General features: G+C 43.5%; 1 protein-coding gene across 1 annotated transcript in view; it reads right to left on the bottom strand.

Moving 5' to 3' along the window:
- Fam135b (family with sequence similarity 135 member B) overlaps positions 1-20,201 on the bottom strand; it is a 354,422-nt gene that overhangs the window by 227,055 nt on the left and 107,166 nt on the right. Inside the window, 1 exon segment of the mRNA XM_004656183.3 lies at positions 6,656-6,751. Coding sequence (XP_004656240.2) covers positions 6,656-6,732 — 77 coding nt within the window. The 5' untranslated portion in view covers positions 6,733-6,751.

Here is a 20,201-nt window from a genome sequence, read left to right as displayed (position 1 = left end):
ACAAGAAGCAGATCACAACAACCAAACCCAGGGTAGACACAAAAAACTTCAAAGCCCATGAAAACACAAACACACATCTACCACTACAATATGGCAAGGATCAAATCAAATCTCACAGTCATTACCCTAAATATTAATGGCCTTAATTCACCCACCAAGAGACACAAGCTAACAGGATGGATCAAAAAATTAGACCCCTCAATCTGTTGCCTTCAAGAAATCCACCTCACGACTAAAGATAGACACCTCCTCAGGGTAAAGGGGTAGAAGACAATTCCAAACAAATGGGAATAAGAAACAAGCAGGTGTAGCTATATTAATATCGGATAAAATAGACTTCAAAACAAATATAATCAAAAAAGACAAAGAAGGATGTTTCCTACTCATCAAGGGAACGATCCATCAAGAGGATATTACAATCATAAATTTGTATGCACCAAACACAGGGGCACCACAGTTCATAAAAAAATACCTACTTGACAATAAAACAGAAATAACCACCAACGCCATCATAGCTGGGGACTTCAATACACCATTATCAGTTATCTACACAATGGAATTCTATACAGCAATAAGAAAAAAATGACACAAAGAAATTTGAGGAAAAATGGATGAACCTGGAACAGATCATTCTCAGTGAACTTACCCAATCATAGAAAAAAAAAAAAAATCGCCACATAGTCTCACTCATCTACAGCACCTAACCTGAATCTACCCAAGATACCTTACATACCCAGCAAGCATCTCATGGACTAGACACTCGGAGGAATGGGGAGGGGAGGGGAGGGCATCGAAGGGGTGTGAAACACTAATCTAGACCCAAACGGCAATGGTACCATAAAATTCTACTTCCTAAAAGGCAGACCAAATGGCTGAACCTTCACCAGGCCCTTACAGGAAACACCTGAACCACAAGACACTGGAGAGGGTAGGATCAAGTCTAACCTAAATCCTCTACATCTTCCCTCCCTCCCTCTCCCTCTCTCTCTCTCTCTCTCCTCTCTAGCTCCTATATATTAGTTACCTTTTTTCCTCATTTTTCTTAGGGGACACTGACCTGTAACTCCCAGTACCAGCATGGGGCTATCACCCACAATGAGATTTTGATCAGAGAAACCTACAAGGTTTTCTAAAAGAACTACAGATTTCTGTCAGAGTACTTGATGACCCACCAAAGGTTAGTGATAAGACCCTATTGCTGAAGACACCATATGCAGCTGACACGTAAAATGGAATGGAATGGCTGGAAGCCAGGAGAGAGTCAGTCCCCAGACAGTTAGCGCATCTAGTGCCAGAAGATGCTACATGGGCGACTGGGGGAAACGACCAATATCTGTCCAAGCAACTCATGGTCCAACCTACTTAGCAGCAAATAACCTGGTGTGATGCCCACACAAGTGCAATAGTGGCACACAGCCATGGTGGGGAACCAACTGCTCTTGATTCGGCTAACTGATCCCCTCAGTGGTACGGGACCCATAGCTGGAGCTGGGAAACAAGTCAGAACCATATCCAAACATAAGCCCACTCTCCAATATCAAGCTACCATCAATCATGGGCTACAAGAGGGCCTACACCTATTAAACTCTCTATAAAAAAAAAAAGTAAGGGCTATCTCATTTGTCCTGGTGCTAACTTACTCTCCGTAGGAGAATCTGCTTCTCTTTTTCAGATAGATGCAGATCCTAAGGAGAGAGCCACCCCAACATACCTCAAAAGGTCCCCAGCTGAAACTAAGGAAAATTGGCAAAACAAGCAAGGGTGCTGTTTTCCTGATGAACCGGATACCAGCACAAGGGGGAAGGAGTCCAACACAGAGAAAACTCAACGCCTACCAAAACAGAGAGCCAGAGACCCAGAGGCCCCCAACACCTCATCACTGAAGCAGACCAAAACTGAACCCAACATGGCTCAGGAAAATTTTGCGGAAGAGGGGGTGGAAAGATGTTAAAGCCACATGTTGGGTCATGATATACAGAGACATTTATCATACCCAAAACTGTGGGCTAACTTCACAATGCACAACCCATATACCTCAACAAGGAGGGGCCAATGGGGAGGGGGTAGGTCACGGATGAGGCTAATCATGGTACCAAACTGCCTGTACTTGCAGAATAGAAAACTAATAAAAAAAAAAAAAATCCACACACAAAATAAAGTGGCACAAGTATCTGGTGTTCTTTTGCAGTAGCAGGAGACTCTGGTGCACATGCACATACACACACCCACACCCACACATACAAATACAAAGAAAAATTTTAAAGAGAACCATAGAAAAAGGAGGCAAGGACACAAGGATCCAATAATTCACACATTAAAAAAAAACCTGTAGCAATGGAATGCCTTACTATTTTCATCTTATTAAGCAAATATATTACAATTCGGTTAAATTTTACTAGTGAACATTGCTAAACAAATGTGTACTTTAGACTTGTAAATACAGAAAGAAGAGCATTCAGACTTGGGAAAAAGTTATGATTTCCAGACTCAGTTTCAACCACCTTTACCAAGTTCAAAAGGCTCTGTTTGTTTGGGATGGGTCATTTTGAAAAGTTTTGACAATGGTGACTATTTCATTCAAGATTTGCAATATTTTCAGCCCAATTTATACTTAGAATGAGGTGTGTTAGGATTAATGTGTGTATATGTATGTATGCATGCATGCACACATGTTGATTATCACTGCATCTTATTAGATTAATATTTTAGAGTTCATGGGGTATACCAATAAACTTTCACCAGCAGTAGGAATTTCTGTGCTGCCTCTATTCCATTACCAATTGTCAAATTGATAAGATTCAGAATCACTATGGAAACAAACCCCTGGGCATGTCTGAAAGGAAGTTTCTCGATTAAGTTAATTGAGGTGGAAAAACCTATCAAGTGGTACCACATGGGTTGGGTCTCGGACTGAATAAAAATGAAAGAATGAGCCAGTCATCAATATTCATCTCTCTCAGCTTCCTGACTGGAGTTACAAAGTTACCAGGAACCTCACAGTCCTGTGTCATGACTAACTCACAATTATGAACCATACTATAGAACTGTGAGCCAATATAAAGCCTTTCTCCCTAGAGTTGCTTGTTCATGATATGTTATCACAGGAACAAGAAAAAATATCTAAGACAGAAAATTAGTACCAAGAAGTGAGGCTCAGTGCTGTGATAGACCTCACCATATAGTTTATAAACCCTTGGAACCACTTTGTCAGAAGACTGTCGAATAGTGTGCAACTTGGAGAGTTAAAAAGTCTGCAATGTTGCAAGCAAAGCATATGAAGCAGTTATTAAATGGAGTTTGAAAAACCTGAATGATTAGAGAAGTGTGAGAACTGAAGGCTGAGCTCATGAGGTTTCAGAGGACAGCAATGACTCGACTGAGAACTGAGATAGAGGTTATTCTTGGTACATGTCTAGCAAAGATTCTGGCCGCATTCTATTACTGTTAACTTAGGAGAGGCTGAATTTAAAAGTAATACACTAATTTTTTCGGCAGAAAAAAGTTCAAGATAGAATAACGTCCTGGATTGGCATGGCTACTCTGACTGCTGTTCCTCAGTTCTACATGAGTGAGGGAAGGCAAAAACTGGAGCAAAAAGATTTTAAAAATGTGAAGTTTACAAGGAAATGAATGTGAGCAAATTTAAAGTTTTCCACAAAGAACATGCTGAGACAGGTGCTGTAATTGTCAAAAAGATACCTTGTGCTCTGCATTGGAATAGCAGAAAAGGTACTGTGAGAGCAAGAGCATACCCACTGAAGGCTCTAGCTTGTGAGGATACAAATTCTTTTCAAAGTATAAAGCCAAAACTGAGAAGGCAGCCAGACATTCCCTACTAAAAACAACTGCCTAGAAAAGCATTTCTACAAATCCCACAACCCGGGCCCACAGAAACCACGAAAACTTTGGTTCAAGGGGTCCATGTTCCATCCTTAGCCTCAAGCAGAAATTTTTAGCAGCATTCACAAGGTTGTTTTGTGAGCATGGAAGACTGAGGGCATCATGCTATCTTGTTCCTTAGTTTTATAGGGGTGCTGAGCCTGGGCAATGTGAGGTGAGTTCAGATTCCATGCAAGGAGGCCCTGAGAGGCCATGGCATGGAGCAGCAGTGAAAGTGAGGAAAGGTGAATACTCAGTTTCCATGGAAACCCCAGGGTAATAGAGATGCCAAAACTGTGTGAAACCCACCCAGGAATCCTGCATGCATGGTACATGGCACAGAACGTCTGGAAAGATCAACTCAGTTGCACTGAGAGAAGGGGTTAGGGTACTTAAAATGCATTAATTTCTGAGCTAGCCTACTGAAGCTGGAGACAGACTGTATTTGGGGCATAGGTTCATTGTTCATAAAGTCAAACCTTGTATTTCTACATCCTGCCATGGTCGTAACACTTCCTCTAGTGAAGGGATCAAAACCAATGCTATGTAAATACAAAGACTGTGTATCAAGAGGTTGGGAAAATTATCTCATTAGTGACACTTCTCTAAGGAAGATTGACAAATGAAAAATGAGAATATAGAAAAAGTTTGAATGCCACTAATTATCAGGAAAATGCAAATTAAAACTACAATGAGACCTTTCATCTGACCCTAATTAGGACAGCTCATAACAAAACGACACAGTAGCATGCTAGCAAGGACTCAGGCAAACAGGAGCTTTTACATGCTGTTGGAAGTATTATAAAATAGTCCAGCTATTAAGAAAAGAAGCATAGAAATTTCCCCAAACCTTAGAAACAGAACTATCATAAGCTCCAGCAATCCCATTATTGAGTATATATTCAAAGCAGGGGAAAACAGTATGTTGAAAATATATCTTCTCCTCCATCTTTATTGTTGTATTACTTAAAATGACTGAGATAGCATAAGTATCTATAAATGGATATAAGAAAAAAGAAAGTTAGGCCATGCATGGTGGCACATGCCTTTAATCCCAGCACTCGAGAGGCAGAGGTAGGATCTCAGAGAGTCAAGGCCACCCTGAAACTACATAGTGAATTACAGATTAACCTGGGATAGACCGAGACCCTACCTTAAACCTTGAAAAATAAAAAAAAAAGGAATAAAGAAAATTTATATACTTTACGCATATATTACATATGCATGTGTAGTACATATACAACATATACATATATAATGAAGTAATTAATCAGCCAGAAAACAAGCTGGAAGAACATCAGATTAGATAAAATAAATGAAGAACATACTGTTTCTTATGTATAGAAGTTAAAAAGACAACCTCATGGAAACAGATAATAGCACAGTAGTCATCAGGAGCTGGAAAGAGTGGTGTGGAGAAGGAAATTGAGCAATGATGGTCAATGCACACAGGAATGCATTTGGATAGAAGAAATGACATCAAATGTTAGTATAGTAATTATAATTACTATTTGGAATACTCATGATTGACATTTCAATATCTAGTGAAGAGTATTTGAATGTTCCAGTCATTGAGAAATGACAAGACCTTGAGGCAATGCATTTCCAATTTATCTTCTATGAACATTATGCACTATCTTCACATATTGAAATGTCACACTGAACCTGAGAAGTATGTACAACGTTTGCAAAGTATAAAATACAGTTTGTGTTGCTACCAGTCTGGCTTTTGGAATGGCCAGGCAGTCTTCTGGAGGACAGGAGGCAACATGGGAGATAACCAACAGCTTCCTATCCAAGGGCTACAAGACCTGTGAACAAGCCCAGCTTAGAGCAGCCAAGCCTGGGCCAGTGAAGCAGAGCCACCCAGCTGAGCACGGCCCAAATAGCACATCTTCAGAACCCCGAGATAACTTTAAAGTTGCTGTTTAAAGCCACTAGATTTTAGTATATTTTATTATGCAACAAAAGCAAAGTGGTAGACGCTCCTTGCTTTGCAAATTTGTGTAAAGAAATTCGGGTTCCATGAACTTTGGTTTCCATGACAGTAACATGGGGAAAGAAGCTGTAGCCATTATTAATTGGTAGTTCTAGTCTATGTTTCATTACTTTAGGTAATCATTTCACTTCTTTATTATTCTGTGACCCTGATATGTAAGTCTGTTAATGGGACCTCACTGAGATTATGCATAAAAATGCCAATTAAAGAGTACATTCTCAACACATTGGCAGCAATTATGTTCTTAAAGTGTATGTTTTAAAATATAATTTCAAGCCAGGTGTGGTGGTACACGCCTTCAATCCCAGCACTCGGGAGGCAGAGGTAGGAGGATCACCATGAGTTCAAGGCCACCCTGAGACTCCATAGTGAATTCCAGGTCAGTCCGGGCTAGAGTGAGACCCTACCTTGACAAATTAAATCAAAGCTACGCCATCATGTGTCACATCCCATGAACTCACACTTACGTTAAAATTGACATGTACAATGGAAAGAACAGTAGTGAAGAGGGAATTGGAAGGGAGGCAGAAAGGAAGAGGGATGAAAGGAGGCAAGAGGGAGGAAAGCAGGAGAGCAGAAGGGAGGAGGCACATTAGCACTTTGTGGTCTTGGTCAAAACGCATTTATTTTCAGATTCACTGAGTTTGAATGTTCTGCCTTGCAGAAAAACAATAAACATTATTTCCTCATTAATCCCAAATACTCTATAAATCAATCTCATTACTTCCATCTTCTGGCAGAATTCCCTCTCACAGACACACTGAGATATGTACTCACCCTCTCTGAAAGAGATCCACATTATAGAATTTATGTAGCTCTACAGAAAACTCAACTGTTCCTTGTACTTCAGACATGATCTTTTTGGTTCATTACCTGAAAAACAAAGAAAAATTAACTTCTTTAGATGACTTCTGCCAAACAGACCATACTGGAAACAGAACAGTGCTGAGATGGACAAGCATATATAACCAACCACACCACTCGGGTACCTCTTATTGGGAAAGACATGAAACCACAAAGTGACTGAGTACTGTCATTTGGGTCATGCCTGGCAGGACCAGGACTTAGACTCAGTTGTCCCAAACCCAAAGTCAGGATGGTCTGGTGTCCTTTCCTGCCTATCTGTCCCATGGAAAACATACCACCCAACCATAAGCACATCCTTCCTTGATTAGGAGACCCTGCTCTTCTGGTTTCTAGCCATGTGGCCTTGGGACAAGTCACTTACCTTTGGTTTGCCTTGGTGCTCTCATGCTACATGAGCACTGGTAATTGTGTAGGCCTCGCTTAAGTGATAGAAAGGCTAATTGAGCATGCCATGCTGTTCACTTTTCACTGTCCCTGACATGTACTGAATCCCCAATAAATGGAAGTTTCCAATAGTTATGCTTACTGATCATTGAAGACAACTCTATAATTGATGGGTATATACGTGGTTGTAGTTTCAAGGGCAAAATCATGTGCTATTTACCACAGGAAGAACATATGGCTGCTTCTAGACTGCTGCCAAACCAGGTTGGCCAACCAGGATACACAGGGGCAATAATAAAGTTGGGTGGTGTATATGGAAAGCAATGGAATTAAAATGACACAAATGTGAGGTTACAAACAAATAAAGATGGCCTAAATATGAAGGTTGAATTTTCTGAGTATGTGAAATAACATACATGTCAAACATGTAAAGAAAGGGGAAAAAAAACTGAATGGAATTAATTAATCTACTTGTGGTACAAAACACAGTTAAGATTTCATATATGTTATCTGATCTTTGGTCATAACAATTTTGTGAGATTCTTATCTCACTTTTTCAGATAAAGTAAAATGATAAAGGTGGTTCTGACTCAAGACTTAGAACATTCTACAGCATTCCACATTTATATCTTTTGGTAAGTCTCACTTTCCCAAACTTCAGTTTACAACTATGTTTCATAAGACAATGCAAGCTACCCAGTAGGATTTTGTACATTATTGAAGGCAGTAACTTGTGATGTATCTGTAGCCCCACTTCTTCTTGGGAGTGAGACAATGACAATAGAGAAGAAAGAGAAAATGAGAGGACACATGGGTGTTCAGCGCAGACATTAGTGATAGGCATATGTGTATTCTTATCAAGACTCTCTTCTTTTCATCCAAGAGTTCTAAAGGACTCAGCCTCCATTTATTGATCAGAGCCCAACTTCAGCACACTGACCAGGTTCAGTCACAAGAGCTAGGCCATTCACAAGAGCAGAAGCACAAGAGATTAACTATGCCACTACTCTGAATCCCAGTCTGACAAGAGATCCTTCCAAGCAAACATTTATGAAAATTCAGAAGGCTGCATATCAAATTAGAATACAGCAGATCCTAGGAAACAACTCTGTAAAGTCAGTAAGTCAGAATTACATCTGATCAAACTTAGATGTTCTGCATCCCATGGTCCTGCCCAGCACAACAGAACCAGCTCCTTTTCAATGATGATCTCAAATCATGTCCAGGAAAAGCCAACAAAAGGGACATTCTTCACTTCCCACCATCAACACATATGCATTGTGAACATGCATTGTGAACCTAGTACATGCCAGACATGGCATTTCACGCATATCCCAAAGCACTTTGTAGCAGTGTCGTGCTTCCCACAGACACAGATAGCCTCCAGGGGAATGGTGATGACTAGGGAACTCCATGCTAACTCAGATCCAGTTTTTCAAATGTGTGATGCCTAGGACAATATATTTCTCAAAATAAATATTTTAAAATATATTCTAAAATATGGAGGATGTTACATAGAACATAATTTTCTCTTTGGAAAATGCAGGTAATCAGACTATTATCTAGGAAAACTAGTGAAGACAGAGTTATGGGCCTTTTAATCACAAATGCATGTACCTTCTTTAGAAGATAGACAGATAGATGCTAACTTGCTAGCTAGTTAAGTTAGCTAGTTAGATAGAAGATATATAGATGAGAGAGATATGGATAGACAGACAGATGATAGAATTTTAATACATGAACCACATTATAATTTGATCATCTTCAAATCTAACTACCCTCATTTGTAACTTCCCTAGACCTTATTCCATATAATACCCTCCTTTTTTCAAGTAGTCATTCTTCTATTTTGATGTCTCATTCTTTTTGTCCTTCTCCATCCTCTACTTAGTTTTAAAACTCCACATTGCTTTGGTTGGGAAATAACTGCATCTATGCTCAGCAATTCCAACTCCATTGAGTGATTGCAATGCTCTCCTCTGATCTTCAGATTGGAGAGGTGGCTGTCAAGTAGGGTCCTCACAGCAGCAGCAGCAATGGAGGTGAAATTACTGAGTCCTACATAGTGTGGATCTACGCAGTTCAAAGGTGACACTGAGGAACCTGTGTTTTTCCATCCTCCAGGAATTCTGATGCAAATGCCCACATCAGAGCCCCAACACTACACAATCACCTGAAAAGTGAAACAAAAAGAGCAAAGAAAAGGAAAGAGAAGAGAAGGAAGAAAGAGGAGGTGACAGAACAGAAGAGAAAGTACTTGGGTGCAGCAGCCAGATCCAGGAAAGGTCTAGGAGCAGGCACCATCCAGTGCATCACAGGCGCTTCTCACATCAGCTGGGACAGGAGGTGCCAGTGACTAGAGCAAAGGCCCGATTTTGTCCTTGTTGCCCAATCAAAACAATAAAGTACCTTTGGGAATGAATAGTGATTGTTTCTCTCTCAGGACTCAAAATCCTGTACTTTTAGCATTATTGAGATTGCCCAGATTGGCAAACCATTATGTAACTGTAAGCTAGTCTGAGCAACACCTGAAGCATGGCCGTGTGTGTGTGTGTGTGTGTGTGTGTGTGTGTGTGTGTGTGTGTGTGTGTATTTGATAAGCCGGTCAGTACTCAGATAAATATCCAGTTTCCAGTTTAATCTAACTTATAAGCGTCAGTCTGATTCTCTGTAAAGGTAGTCTGCTTAATGGGGAGAAGAAAGTTGCTAACATGCGCATGTCTCGGCTGCCCATAGGCAAAGTTTAAACCCCATATGTACTGGTAATGTATTTGATTAGCTTTGTGAGTGACTCATCTGAGGTTTCTTCATACAATCACTCTTAAACTTCCTTGACTTTTTTCTGTGTGCATGCTTGTCATATTATCCAGAATAATATCCTCAGAGGCATTTAAAACTGGACAATATGGCGGGCTGAAGGACACTACTTGTCCTCTTATCAAATTGTACCCTGCAGTCTCTCCCCCAGTAATGAGTGAGGAATAGGGTGAGAACCAAAAGGGACTACAAATCTGTAGACAATTTGCAAGGTTTACCTATCAACAAGACAGCCATTTCGGCTGCACTTCTCCATCTCCCCAAATGTATGTTTCAGTTCTCAACATCGTTAGTCCCTCACACCTGACTTCTCTCCATCCGCCAAGCGCAAATTTGGGAGTGTCATTCACCGGCCTCTTAACCTGTCTGGCCCTCCTTCGTGCTGCTGTCTGTGCAAACGTCACCAATATCAGAACATTCTCAACCCCTCACTGCAGAGGCTTTTCTAGAATATCAAGAAATTCCCAGCCCATTTTCCAAAACCCTCCAGTGTTTTCTCCTGGCCTGTGGTATGACACAACAGACACTGTATATTCATGGATGTCTTACTCTCCAGGGACAAGCCCATGTCACATCTGAGATTGAATTTCCCCCCTTCAGTTCTATGATGTGAGCTCTTTCCAGGACTCCATCTCTGCACAGGTACCAGGAGAGACACGTCAGCCCAAAAGGGTCATGTGCATAATTAAATATGGTCATGCATACAAAAGTCTCAGCCACAGGCAGGAGATGGACCATCTCTTGAGATTGCTACTTATATTTCCTACTTTGATATAGTTGGTAGGATTTCAAAAGTCCTTCATGCCATCCACACGCAAACTACTGCAAACAACTAGGTTTTCCTCTTAGCCCACAGACTCTGAGGTCCCTGGAGGCCTGTGTTCCATATCAGTTAAATACTGAGTGATGGTTTGAACCTTCTGCTACAATGTGTCTAAACTGGATAATTAGTTGCCTACATTTTCCAAAATGATTTTTGGAGCAATCTCAATTTTCTTCTGAGGAAACAGGATAAAAAAACTTAATATTATTTAAAAAATGTTATTACTTGGGGATATTGAATTTTACTTGGAGAAAACTTCTTTTGCAATCATGCTTTCTTTTAAACTAAGAGTTTTCTCTAATGCTTTAATATTCAAATTGTATGGCATTTGATATTTAAATGAGCATAGAAAGTATGCCAACCTTCACACAAATCAGTATTTACTTTATGAAAGGGCACATGCCATTAACGTTCTGAAAGACATATATCACAGGACTACAGCATGGAAGGGGGCAGGGGAGGACAGGGCCTCTCATACGCACAGAAGAGGATTTACAGGCACCACCCAAGTGCAAAGCAGCAAGCTCATTGCAAACCCACATGAAACTCAGACCACCCACTCAGCTCACTCTGCTTTCACTTGAGTCTGGAGCAAGTGATAAGGAATGATGTCCTGGCTACATCCTCTGCACTCAGTGCTCTACCGTAGTCCCAAAGGATTTATTCCAAGAAACCACTGTAATGAAGAAAGTTATCCTACCTTGCCACCTGGCATGATCACTGTGAGAGAAACTGTTTAGTGCTCAGGCAAATGATCTTATTCTAAAGGGAATCCCATAAGAATTCCACATTCTCAAGTGGGCAGACCCACTCCCAGCGAGCTCCAACCTTGCATCTCTTCTCTATGTGGGATCATGGACAAGTTTCTCAAGGACTCCAAGCTTCCACACTCACATCTGAAACGTAGACCAATCCCACCTCCTCAGTGCAATTACTTAGTATCAGCCACAAGTTGATTGACATGTCAGTCATGGCGAGGTATATTTTATTGACACACATATACCAGTAACTGTAGAATAAATCAACCTAGCACAACTGAGCAGAAGTCTTTGGTCCATCGGAAGACACAAACCAGAGAGTAAATTAAGTCTCACCAGTGGTCCTGGGATAAGTACCACAACAAATGCATACACAGAGTAGGAAGTGGCTCCAAGGAGTGATGGGTGGGATCCACAAGGACAGCCTGAATTGTCCTAGCAGCCAAGCAGGACACAAGGAATTCTCTCAGTGGCAGATTAATCTTGAAGCAGGATGTAAGGGGACAGGAGAAGGAGTATCCTTCCCAAGATTCAGTTTTCCCACTGCACATTGCTTTGGAGCTTGGGTTATAATAAATGTTCAATAACGATATGCAGTTATGATAAGAAGGTAGAGATTCCAGGTGCGTTAATGTGAATTAAGTGTTCCCCTCATGTGTTTTAAATGCTTGGTCCCCAGCTGATGGCAGTTTGGAAGGTAGAGCTTTGCTGGAAGAGGAACATTGTTGGGGGCAGGCTTGTGAGTGTTAGAGCCAGCACCCCTAACTAGAATTTAGCTCATTCTTCTGCTGTGGTAGAAGTGCTGGCCAGCATGCAATTTTCCTCTGCCTTCTTGAGGGGAACTTCCCCTCAAGACTGGAAGCCAGAAGAAATCCTTAACTTCCATAAGCTGCTTCTGGTCAGGTTCTTGCCCCAGCAACAAGGTCACTGTAATACCAGGAAAGAAATGATAGTCCCTTCACAAGTGTGTTTCCTTCCCATTGCATGTACAGGGACTCCTCATGAGCTCCAGGCTGAAGGACAGCCAGGAGAGCCAGGATGCAGGACTGGGAAGCTCACTCCCTGAGAAAATGCAGTCCCGTGATTCTTAAAGCAGTTCCTTTCCTGGGTGTAGAAATAAAAATGTATTCGGTGTTTATTTTTTGTACATAAAAACAGTATGAACAGAAGCATCCCCCAAATGCCACCTTCATGTCTGTGTGGCTTTCTGTGCCTCCCTTATCGCAGCACTGATGAACTCACGCATGAAGGCACGTAGGATTTCATAATGTGTCCATAGCTTAGACCAAGCCTAGATGTACCATAGGTAAGGAATTTATATCAAGGAAGCACCATCCAGTGCTATCATCGTTTGCATTTCAGGGGTGGAGCCTTCTCCTTGGCCAGTGCTGGAAGTTCCAGGGCCATTCTCTGAGAAGCCAAGCACAGGGCCACAGTAGATGTCACTTCATCAGCCCTAGTGCCCACAAAGACAAATGTATATGTACAGATACCTAAGTGTGTGTATACATGAATACTCAGAGTTCCCTGTGACTTTGCCTTTGGGAGTCACTTTGGACTTATGGAAAGGGCAGTGTCTTTGAAGCTACCCAACTGGTTCACATCCTGACCATCTCACAGGTTACATTGACCAAGCAGCCTAATAAGCAGTGCCTAATGAGAATATCAGAATAACTAATCATAGTAATAACATGTGTTAGACAGTAACAATTAAGCATAATAAGGCATGAGCTTCAGAATCCTAAGAAGTTTGACTCAGAGGGTGGATGAGTGGCAGGAGAGCTTAGGAAAATTGAGTTTCTCAATAAAAGCAGTGTACTAAGCCTAGGAACCAAGAACCTGTGCCAGGGAGAGGCATACAGGGTGCCCAGGAGATAGCCAAGACAGGACTTAGGTGCCTCTATCTCTGGCTTTACATCTTCCTGGAGACACTCAGTGCAGGAAGGTGTCACCTTATGGCTGGGAAGTCTCAGAGCTATAAAGAGAATGTCCCAAGTCAGAGATAAAAGGCGACAGACACATCTGCTTGGAAGACACAGGTTTGCAGTCTCTGGAGAGCACCAGCAGATGCTGACTGCCCCATAAGCTAAATAGGGGGATTCCTGCTATGGGATAGAGCCTCAAGTAGATGTCCTCAATGCTCCCTGACAGCTGGGAGAATCTATGAATATCACACCATCTAATTTTAAGGTTCTGCATTCATTAATGGCTAAAAATGTTCCAAGAGCTTTTCCTTTGCACCCAATTTAAGTTGAAACACAAGAAGACGTCAGCAGGCTTAACATCATTGCTGCCTTTGTTTAACCCTTTGAGCTCATCATCACTGTATAAGCATTAATACCTCAAATGTTAAGCACAGTGAATGATAGGGTACTAGGATCGCCTTGCCCATATCTGCTAAACAAGAAGGCAAACAATATGCCCGGGTTCCGGGGAAAGCACCTAAGGCCTCCTGCCCCGCTATATGCAATCCAGAGAGCATTGCAGTTTTGGAGGTCAAAGTTGTCGCACCCATGATTTATCTGGCCATAAAAATAACTCCAAAAGAATAAAACATAACATCTTCCAATACCTGCATGATAGCAGGAAATGCAATGGGTGTAATCAAGATTTCTCAAGACTTTAAACCTCATAGGGAACTCCAGGATCAGATATCTCATCCACTTCCAACTGGAGACAGAACACATGGGTCGCTGTAGGGCTTTCACAAGCCATCTAAGACAAAAGTCATGAGTGCATCTCAAATGCATGTTCTTAGAGTATTACACTTTGAGAGATTGCACAGACCTCTGTCAGTCACAGCCCTGGTAACAATGTCATTTATTCCAATTCACACCTGAAGCCTTAGGAGCCAACCCAACCAAATCCTCTCCAACTGACCTCATTACAGCACCCCACATTTCCCCAACATCATTGTCCCTTTTCTCAAGCCATCATGGTCACCTATCTGCACACTGAGCTATCCTTCCTTACATGTCCCTCCAGCTTCCTGAGAAAGTTGTTTCTTCTTCTCTTCCTCTTCCTTCTTTTATCTATTTATTTATTTATTGGTTTTTCAAGGTAGGGTCTCACCCTAGTCCAGACTGGCCTGGAATTCAATTTATAGTGTCAGGGTAGCCTCAAACTCACTGAGATCTTCCTCTGCCTCCCGTGTGCTGGGATTAACTCCAATTATTGTTACTTAAACACTACTCCAACTATGATGGGTGCCTTGTGTGTGACAATGAAACCAAGGGCTTCTCTCATCCAAGAGTATATCCCGTTTTCTCCCTTTTGATCACTTTGCAGCTTCCTGGAGGCCAACATCCTCCGGGAAATCACTCTATAGCTCTCTCTGTCTCAGAACAGTAGTACCTCTTGTCTATTCAATGAATGGACCATAACTGGCTGGAGCAATCAAGACACGGACCTGGGGACAAATCCCGGGAACAGGATTTCAACTTTCACTCAGCCATAGGTATAGCTAATGCCTTGGCTGTCCACACAGATATTGCCCAACTCACCTGACACGGGTGTAGCTTTTTATCAATTCACTGTGGACAGAATCCACCCTAAGTGGCTGTGCACTCATTGAAGGTGGTCCCCCTCTCCATCCTGGGGAGCATACTTGCCCAAGGGCCACCTGAGTCCTCACAGGCCCCATCATGTTATTGCTCTTGGCACTCACTGAAGGTGCGTGGAGAACATACCACATGCCATATTTTCAAAATGGAGAAGGGATTTACGGATAAGGTGCAAAAAAAAAATCAGAAAAAGTCTGTGCTTCCACTGGAAATGTGCTGTGATGTAAGGAAGATCACCAGTGCACAGGTGCAGTAACGACTTAATGATAAGTGCAGACAATCAGAGAGGCATCTGTACTGTCACTGGACATGGGCTGTGATATGAGGAGGATCACCAGTGCACAAGAGTAGACAGGACTTGGTGATAAGCGCAGACAACCAGACAGACAAAGCCTGTGCTGTCAGTGGGCACGGGCTGTGATGTGAGGAAGATCACCAGTGCACAAGTGTAGCCGAGACATCTGAGTTTTGCTTTGTGGGACAGGGTGGAGTACTGGGGCAGTGGAGGCAGAGGGCATGGAGGGATTCACAGGAAAGGGTTCAGAAAATTCTTCCTTTTTAGATCCAAAATCTTCTCAGAGTCAAGACTGGCCATCCTCTCCTGTATGCCACCCTCATCTTTCAAACTACGTCTCTAATTTTCTTTCCATTATGTCTATTGTCCCTTCTCAACTGAGCATACAGTGTCTGGGGCACATTCTAAGAAGCAATTCCAAACACCAAGTTTTTCCAACCCTCTGGTCACTAATATCTGTACCCTCACCTTATCTAACACAGTCCATCATGACATGCTCCTGGCTCTACCATGGATAACCACCTCCCAGTAAGAAGAAGTGGCTCTTAGACCACCTTGCTGGTCCTGAAACATTCAATGTCAGATGAGTATGAGATTTTGGGATGGACCTTACACTTGTCTCTAAGGACACGTCCATGGTGGTCCTCAAATCTGTTCCTGGTCACAACCAACAGCTCATTTCCTCACCTGCCTGTTATCTGATCCCAGTTCCTGTCAGACATCATACTGATTTATTACTTTTGGAGTGCCAATCTTTCTACAGAATTATCTCCTTGCTTGGTTTCTATCTTGTCTATCGGAACATCACATTACTTGATAACAGCAGCATCCCCACCTATCCCACTGTATTCCTGGGTATTTGTACCCTATGCAATAGGACAAGATACAGGTGGACTCAATACTCCACAAATATACAAGGAAAGAGACCTGAAATATAATCAACAGAGAAATTTTAAAATACTAGAAATACAGTGAGAGGCTTCAATTAAAATGGAACCAATATCACCATAGACACCTCATTAAATGAAAATATGACCCATGTCCATGTCATCAGAAAAATTCAAATTAAACAAAAGGGAGATCTCCTGAACACCTACTACAGTGAGATCCCCTCCACACCTACTACAATTAGATCTCCTGCACATCTACTCCACTGAGATCTCCTGCACATCTACTACAGTGAGATCCCCTGGACATCTACTCCAGTGAGACCCCCTGCACATCTACTACAGTTAGATCCCCTGCACACCTACTCCAGTGAGATCCCCTGCACACCTACTCAAGTGAGATCCCCTGCACACCGACTCCAATGAGATCCCCTGCACACCTACTCCAGTGAGATCCCCTGCACACCTACTCCAGTGAGACCCCCTGCACACCTACTCCAGTGAGATCCCCTGCACATCTACTCCAGTGAGATCCCCTCCACATCTACTCCAGTGAGATCCCCTGCACACCTACTCCAGTGAGATCCCCTGCACACTTACTCCAGTGAGACCCCCTGCACATCTACTCCAGTGAGATCCCCTGCACATCTACTCCAGTGAGATCCCCTGCACATCTACTCCAGTGAGATCCCCTGCACATCTACTCCAGTGAGACCCCCTGCACATCTACTACAGTGAGATCCCCTGCACACCTACTCCAGTGAGATCCCCTGCACACCTACTCCAGTGAGATCCCCTGCACATCTACTCCAGTGAGATCCCCGGCACACCTACTCCAGTGAGATCCCCGGCACACCTACTACAGTGAGATTCCCCGGCACACCTACTCCAGTGAGATCCCCTGCACATCTACACCAGTGAGATCCCCTGCACACCTACTCCAGTGAGATCCCCTGCACACCTACTCCAGTGAGATCCCCTGCACACCTACTACAGTGAGATCCCTTGCACACCTACTACAGTGAGATCCCCTGCACACCTACTCCAGTGAGATCCCTTTGCACACAATACTATAGTGAGATCCCCTGCACACCTACTCCAGTGAGACGCCCTGCACACCTACTCCAGTGAGATCCCCTGCACATCTACTACAGTGAGATCCACTGCACACCTACTCCAGTGAGGTCCCCTGCACATCTACTCCAGTGAGATCCCCGGCACACCTACTCCAGTGAGATCCCCGGCACACCTATTCCAGTGAGATCCCCGGCACCTCTACTCCAGTGAGATCCCCGGCCCCTCTACTCCAGTGAGATCCCCTGCACCTCTACTCCAGTGAGATCCCCTGCACACCTACTCCAGTGAGATCCCCTGCACACCTACTCCAGTGAGATCCCCGGCACACCTATTCCAGTGAGATCCCCTGCACACCTACTCCAGTGAGATCCCCTGCACACCTACTCCAGTGAGATCCCCTGCACACCTACTCCAGTGAGATCCCCTGCACACCTACTCCAGTGAGATCCCCTGCACACCTACTCCAGTGAGATCCCCTGCACACCTACTCCAGTGAGATCCCCAGCACATCTACTCCAGTGAGATCCCCTGCACACCTACTCCAGTGAGATCCCCTGCACACCTACTCCAGTGAGATCCCCTGCACATCTCCTACAGTGAGATCCCCTGCACACCTACTACAGTGAGATTCCCCTGCACACCTACTACAGTGAGATCCCCTGCACACCTACTCCAGTGAGATCCCCTGCACATCTACTCCAGTGAGATCCCTGGCACTCCTACTACTGTGAGATCCCCTGCACACCTACTCCAGTGAGATCCCCTGCACATCTACTCCAGTGAGATCCCCTGCACATCTACTACAGTGAGATCCCCTGCACATCTACTCCAGTGAGATCCCCTGCACACCTACTCCAGTGAGACCCCCTGCACATTTACTCCAGTGAGATCCCCTGCACACCTACTCCAGTGAGATCCCCTGCACATCTACTCCAGTGAGACCCCCTGCACATTTACTACAGTGAGATCCCCTGCACACCTACTCCAGTGAGATCCCCTGCATACCTACTCCAGTGAGACCCCCTGCACATTTACTACAGTGAGATCCTCTGCACACCTACTCCAGTGAGATCCCCTGCACACCTACTCCAGTGAGATCCCCTGAACACCTACTCCAGTGAGATCCCCTGCACACCTACTCCAGTGAGACCCCCTGCACATTTACTCCAGTGAGATCCCCTGCACACCTACTCCAGTGAGATCCCCTGCACATCTACTCCAGTGAGACCCCCTGCACATTTACTACAGTGAGATCCCCTGCACACCTACTCCAGTGAGATCCCCTGCATACCTACTCCAGTGAGATCCCCTGCATACCTACTCCAGTGAGATCCCCTGCACATCTACTCCAGTGAGATCCCCTGCACATCTACTCCAGTGAAATCCCCTGCACACCTACTACAGTGAGATCCCATTGCACACAATACTACAGTGAGATTCCCTGCACACCTACTACAGTGAGATCCCCTGCACATCTACTCCAGTGAGATCCCCTGCACACCTACTCCAGTGAGATCCCCTGCACATCTACTCCAGTGAAATCCCCTGCACACCTACTACAGTGAGATCCCATTGCACACAATACTACAGTGAGATCCCCTGCACACCTACTACAGTGAGATCCCTTTGCACACAATACTATAGTGAGATCCCGCTGCACGCCTAGTACAGGACCTGACTGCAGAACCCGGACACCATCATGTGATGAGTGGGGGAAAAATCTGGAACTCTCAGCCATTTCTGGGGAATTTGGAAAATGGTAAGTCACTTTAGAAGACATATTCTTTCTTATAAAAATAAATGTATTCTTACCCTAAGTTCTAGCAATAATGTCCTTGATATCTATAGTAAAGGGGTGAGAACTACTATCCTCAAAAAGCTTGCAGACAGATGATTAGAGCTGCTTGCTGATAATTACCAAAACTTGGAAGCAACCAAGATGTCCTTCCATAGGTAAATAGATAAATAAACTTTCATGAATCCAGACAATAAAATAGTCATACATCCCAGGACAGCTGGGAATGCAGCCACATATTTGTAAAAGACAATGTGAAAAGGTTGAACCTGGGCTTGCAGAATTGCTCACTGTGTGAGAGTGCTTACTGCGCAAGCATGAAGGCTGAGCAGAACTGAGGTCAACAAAAGGAACCCATATAAAAAGATGGGTAGAGTTGTACATGCCTCTAAACTCAATGCTAGTGGGGACAGATACAGAAGAATCACTGGCGCTCACTAGTAACCCATCTGTCTAAAATCTACAGCTCCAGGTTCAGTGATAAGAGTCTGTCTCAAGGAAACTACATGGAAGACGAGTAGAGGAGGACCTCCAACACTCCCCTTTGACCTCCGTATGTGTGCATGGAACATAGTCACATACATCACACACACACACACACACACACACACACACACAAACACCACACCACACCACACCACACCAAAACAAAGTTGGGCATCCCTGATTTAAAGCTGAAGATAAATGAACAAGTGCCTTTGAAGATACAGAAGCTGGAGGGATGGCTTAGCAGTTAAGGCCCTTACACGCAAATCCAAAGGACTGGGGTTTGATTCCCCAGGACCCATGTAAGACACAAGCAAAAGGTGGTGCATGCATCTGAAACTCATTTGCAGTCCTGGAGGTACTGGTGTGCCCATTCACCGCCCCCCCCCACTCCATCTCTCTCTCTCTTCCTCCCTCTTTCTTTCTCTCTCTCCAATAAATAAATAAAAATAAAATATTTTTAAAACGTTAAAAATAAAGATACAGGAAAGAACCTTAAATGTATATACTAAGTGTAAAGCCCTAACCTTGAAGGCCACATACTGTGTGATGCTAACTGTGACACTTTGGA

The sequence above is a fragment of the Jaculus jaculus genome, chromosome 2, assembly GCF_020740685.1.
Source record: "Jaculus jaculus isolate mJacJac1 chromosome 2, mJacJac1.mat.Y.cur, whole genome shotgun sequence".
Lineage (NCBI taxonomy): Eukaryota > Metazoa > Chordata > Mammalia > Rodentia > Dipodidae > Jaculus > Jaculus jaculus.
The sequence above is the reverse complement of the archived record's forward strand: the minus strand, read 5'-3'. Positions and strand labels throughout refer to the sequence as shown.